Source organism: Cyprinus carpio, chromosome A9 (assembly GCF_018340385.1).
Source record: "Cyprinus carpio isolate SPL01 chromosome A9, ASM1834038v1, whole genome shotgun sequence".
Taxonomy (NCBI): Eukaryota; Metazoa; Chordata; class Actinopteri; order Cypriniformes; family Cyprinidae; genus Cyprinus; species Cyprinus carpio.
Window position 1 is genome coordinate 30,233,230 of NC_056580.1, and position 5,000 is coordinate 30,238,229.

Genomic DNA, 5,000 nt, shown 5'->3' on the forward strand with positions numbered 1-5,000 from the left:
AACACATGATACGAAGTCTTGTTTTCAGCAAACCGTATCAAAATAAAGAGAGTTTATGTTTAAAACAAGAACAAATATCTGCCAACGGAGTCAGAAAAATAACCTTGTGTTCCTTTTGATTTAAGTTTATATTTCTGATCCCACTGGAAGATATTTGTTCTTGTTTTAAACATAAACTCTCTTCATTTTGATATGGTTTGCTGAAAACAAGACTTTGTATCATCATCATAATAATATCGTATTACTATGTAAGTCAATATATATATACACAAGTAATTGTGCTTCTCAAGTTGTTTAGATATTTATACTGGAATAAGACAAAACACCATGCATAAGAAGAAAATGACTAAAACTTTACTCAAACCCTCTAGTATGATGCATTATAAAGATCAAGTCACCTTTATTTATACAGCGCTTGATAAAATACAGATGATAAACAGCAAAATAGAGTATCAATAATTCTGCTCTAAAAAAAGAGGACAGTTGTAAACAGTTATTCATAAGGTGAATAAAAGTATTAATAATGTATGTTGTAATGCATTATATTATTTAGTAAATAACTGTTACCAAAATTAAAATGCATTATAATATTTGAAGGTTTGTTTATCATGTTTTAATTCTAAAGGCGTAACACTGAACAGATAAGTGTTATAATATATTGTACTGTGGTCATAATTATTCGTGAGATCAAGCAATGCATCATAATGTGCACATTACAAGGCATAATTCATGCACTAAAATACTTTTATAATGCAATAAGTTTAAAGTAAAGTGTTACTGAAGTTGTTTTTTGCAGTGTAACCACAGCCGAAGTGAAGGAAGGCATCACTGAATCTGTAGAAGCGGTCAGTGTGAGCACTTGTGTTTGTGTGAGAGAACACTTCAGAAGACAGAGCTGATGCTCAGCACCTCACTACACTCTTCTGTCTGGAGCTGTGAAGCAGGACTCTGGGTAACAGGTTCTTCAGCAGGAGATGAAACACGGATCTGCTGCTGACTTCATGGAGTTGATCTGTGCTTCATGCATATTCACGAGTTATTCATGTTCATAAAAAAGCCATTACATCGCCGCTCTATTACCGTCACAAGCGCTGTGTGTGTTCTGTGAGCTTACGAATAAACATCGTTATCCACCACGATTCCCTCCGTCAGGTTCGGCCACGTGGTCGCGAGATGCAGCTCGCTGAAAGAGATGGGGTTCTTTCATCAGTCAGCAAATCTACCTCTGAAACACGTGTGTGTGCTTGTAAGGTTTGAGCTGAGTAACCCAGGAACACTGTTTTCAGAAAAGAACCAGATCTCTCATCGAAAGCAGGTCCAGATCCGTCAGACAGATGAAGATGTCTGCACTGGCTGCGAGCTGGAGTGAAAGTCTATTTTACTTCAAGTGAGAGGTGTTGGTGTGAGTTGTGTTAACTGTAGTAAAGCACCTGATGGGGTCTTCACACGCTCCGAACGGAAGCCCGCCGGACTCCACGCCGCCCACCTCTCCAGCCAGCAGCGCATAGAAGTCTGCAACACACACAGCTCTCGTCTGAGATTAACTCTGACTTTCATTTCTGAGCAGAGACGTATAGAGAGGAGAAATTAATCAACTCGGGATATGAGTGGAATATTATCATCTGGCTGTGTCAACAGCTTCAGCGCTGCTCAATACAGAAGTAAACATCCACAGAGCTGTTCTGATCCGGATCCGTGGACACACAGAGAGGTTCGGCAGTGTCTCAGTCCCTCGCCGTAATCATGTGAGGAACACACTCAGATCACAGACAGGGCTGAGAGGGACTGTATCTGTGAGGTCAGACGCACCTGGAGGCTGCTGTGGCCAGGAGCACTGCTGACCGTCCTGCAGGACGAAGGTGAAGCGGATGGAGATGCTGATGGGCGGCAGCGGGGTCAGCGGGGTCAGCGGGCAGCTCTGTGACCACACCACACATTACATTACATCTCAGCTGAAGAGAGGACAATTACTGTACACACCGCTCTGTGTCTAAATCATGCAGTTAGTCCACATCAGATAAAGCTGTAAGTGCTTTCCAGCTCTGATTCTAAAATCAATGCATTCAACTAGTTAAACCAGCAGACGCTAACTAGTTAAACCAGCAGACGCTAACTAGTCCTGATGACTAGTCCTCAGTATAGCTCATGTTTTCAGCATGTCTTTAAATCTTCAGAACAGTTACTGAAACAGGGCATTTATTAATTATTATACATTCATTGTATTTCCCCAGACTGTTTAGGACTAATTAAAGAAAACGTAAGAATTAATTTGAAGGGAACACAACAAGTCAAGCATCTGAAAATACATCTTCCAACAGACTTCCATTACTTTTTAATTAGTTCACAACAATAAAAGTAACTACAAAATAACAGAACCTTCTGATCGCACTGCAGAAAAACTCTGATGCTCTTCCTCAGTATTTTTGTGATTCTTAAATCAAAATGTTTTCTGTCAAAATATATTATTACATTTATGATTAAGTGTACAATTGTGTTTAGTTTAGTTAGAGTCACAGAAACTTGACATAAAATAATTTGAAGGAAGATACTGGAGGTTATTTACAAGTGCATTAATCTCCAAAAAGAAGGAAACGTCTGATATAATCTGCATATCTGACTAATGCAAATATCATTAAACGCTGGAGGGGAGCGGCGCTGAACTCCAGCATCTTCAGACTGAAGCACAGGATCTGATTTCTACAGTCAGACGTCCCTCAATCTTCCAGACGGTCCTGCTCTGAACTCACCATCTTGTTCTTGAAGATGTCCAGCAGGCCGGACAGGTGTGTGTGCTGACCAGGAGCTTTACGCAGGTGCACCATCTCGAAGTCGGTGTGGACCCCGGGCCCCTGACACTCACCCGCGTACATCTTCCTCCACTTCTGCTGGATCTGCACGAACAGCGGCACCAGACTGAACACAGAGACAGTGAGACTGAACACAAACACGGCTCCACAGCGCCACCTGCTGCACTGACTCAGAAGAGTGCATCTATTACTGTAGAGGATAAACCTGATGAGATGTGAGGTTTTCTACATTATCTGTGTGTTTAAGGTTCAGCGGGTGAAAATGCTGCGTCTGATCTCTTAATAAAGCAACAACACACACGATGTGAGGAATCATTCACTCTCACCTGATCTGAACAATGACTCGGCTGTCTTCTGTAGAGCTGCTTTACATTTATTTCTTTGATAATGGATGAATTTTGCTAACATAACACTGTTATTTTCCAGTTTATTAACATTTAATCATTTAGCAGACACTTTTATCCAAAGCGACTTACAAATGAGAACAATAGAAGCAATCAGATCAACAAGAGAACAACAACGGTATACAAGTTTTTATGTATTTTTTTATGTATTACTGTGAAGCTGCTTTGACATCATCTGTGTGGTTTGAAACACTGTATATACACCACCGGTCAAAAGATGTAATCATTTAGATTTTTTATGTTTCTGGGAGTCTCTTCTGCTCAGCGAGGCTGTATTTATTTGAAAAAATAATATAGGAAAAACATGAAATATTATTATAATGTAAAACAGCTGTTTTCTGTGTGAATCTCTGTTAAAGTGTAATTTATTTCTGTGATGTGCAGCTGTATTTTCAGCATCATTACTCCAGTCTTCAGTGTCACATGATCTTCAGAAATCATTCTAATATGATGATCTGCTCTCTGATTATTATCAGTGTTGAAACAGTGTCCGTCTGTGATCTGTGTCCTGTGTGACGGTCACTCACCAGCCCGTGTTGGCCAGAGCGATGGACACGGAGCTCAGCAGCAGGTTACACTTGGACTCGCTGACCACAGCTTCACAGTGGGCTCCGGGAGAAATCACCAGGAACTCACGCACACCGAACCTGCGGCAGAGACAGCGCTGGGAAACCTGCTCCGCTTTCAAGAGACACGTCACATCAACCTGAACCTGGATTACTCTGAGATCATCTCACACAGCGCTACACAGCTCAGAAACTACTATTACACCTAACACTTCTATTACGGTAATTTTCTTTTCCTTTTTTAATTCAATGTTATTTATTATATAATTTTCATTAAATATTGAATCCTGGGACTGTGACTGAACTGAATATGAAGTGCATTTAGACGTCTTCTTACCATCTGACCAGACAGTGAGCTCGCGGAGGAAAGTCATTGTTCACGCAGAGCAGGTCCTGCAGGGCCAGCGGACACACATCTGAAAGCAAAGACACCGCTCAACAGCAGACGCAGCGGGAGAGGTCAGAGGTCAGCGGAGCAGGTCAGAGGTCACGCGTACCTTCCCCTGCTCCCTCCCTGCTCTGGCTCTCAGCGGACTCCTGCTTCAGACAGTGGTGTGTGATGGAGAACCTGAAGTCGGCGAAGTTGATCTCCTGTGTGTGTTCCTCCCACGAGCCGCTGGTGATTTCTCCCTGACCACATCAGCACTGACTCAGAGCTCAGCAGCACACCAACAACTACAGCAAGACTAGAAACACTGCCTCGCCAACTGATTCACAGACGCTCGCTCTCGACAGATGAATCAGTTCACAGTTTCTCTGGACCAGCTGACTCCACTGTGTGATTAATAATATATGTTTATATGTTCTATCGAGCGTTCTCTAGTCACTATGACAGTGAGCGAATCGTTTCCGACACGCGCTGTACGCAGCAGACCAATCACAACAGACCGGGACATCTGACCAATCAGAGCAGAGTTTACAGAGAGTGAATCTTTGAACTGCTTCGAACTAATCGTTTGAGAATCGCTGGAAAAATCAGGAAAAATATTAAATACAAAAATCATAATAAAACAAAACCATTGTTTAACCAATTTTAAAAAAATCCCACAAAACTCCCAAAAATTAATATTAGAAACCTCAAAAATGGCATAACAGATGCTCTTCAATCAGACAGTTGTTCATCTGAACAGACCGTCTGCAGGAAAGTTTAGAGGGTGTTTTCTTCTCATCTGGTCTCTCTATAGTGTATATTACAGTAGTGTATATTACAGTAACCAATCAAA

The 5,000-nt window shown here is 41.5% G+C and overlaps 1 protein-coding gene across 1 annotated transcript in view; it reads right to left on the bottom strand.

The window, feature by feature from the left end:
- LOC109080975 (rab3 GTPase-activating protein catalytic subunit-like) overlaps positions 1 to 5,000 on the bottom strand; it is a 64,733-nt gene that overhangs the window by 53,638 nt on the left and 6,095 nt on the right. The window contains exons 4-10 of the mRNA XM_042764474.1: positions 4,275 to 4,407; positions 4,115 to 4,193; positions 3,739 to 3,858; positions 2,748 to 2,913; positions 1,810 to 1,918; positions 1,431 to 1,512; positions 1,115 to 1,183 (exon numbers count right to left, since the gene is read on the bottom strand). Coding sequence (XP_042620408.1) covers positions 1,115 to 1,183; positions 1,431 to 1,512; positions 1,810 to 1,918; positions 2,748 to 2,913; positions 3,739 to 3,858; positions 4,115 to 4,193; positions 4,275 to 4,407 — 758 coding nt within the window. The remainder of the gene's footprint in view (positions 1 to 1,114; positions 1,184 to 1,430; positions 1,513 to 1,809; positions 1,919 to 2,747; positions 2,914 to 3,738; positions 3,859 to 4,114; positions 4,194 to 4,274; positions 4,408 to 5,000) is intronic.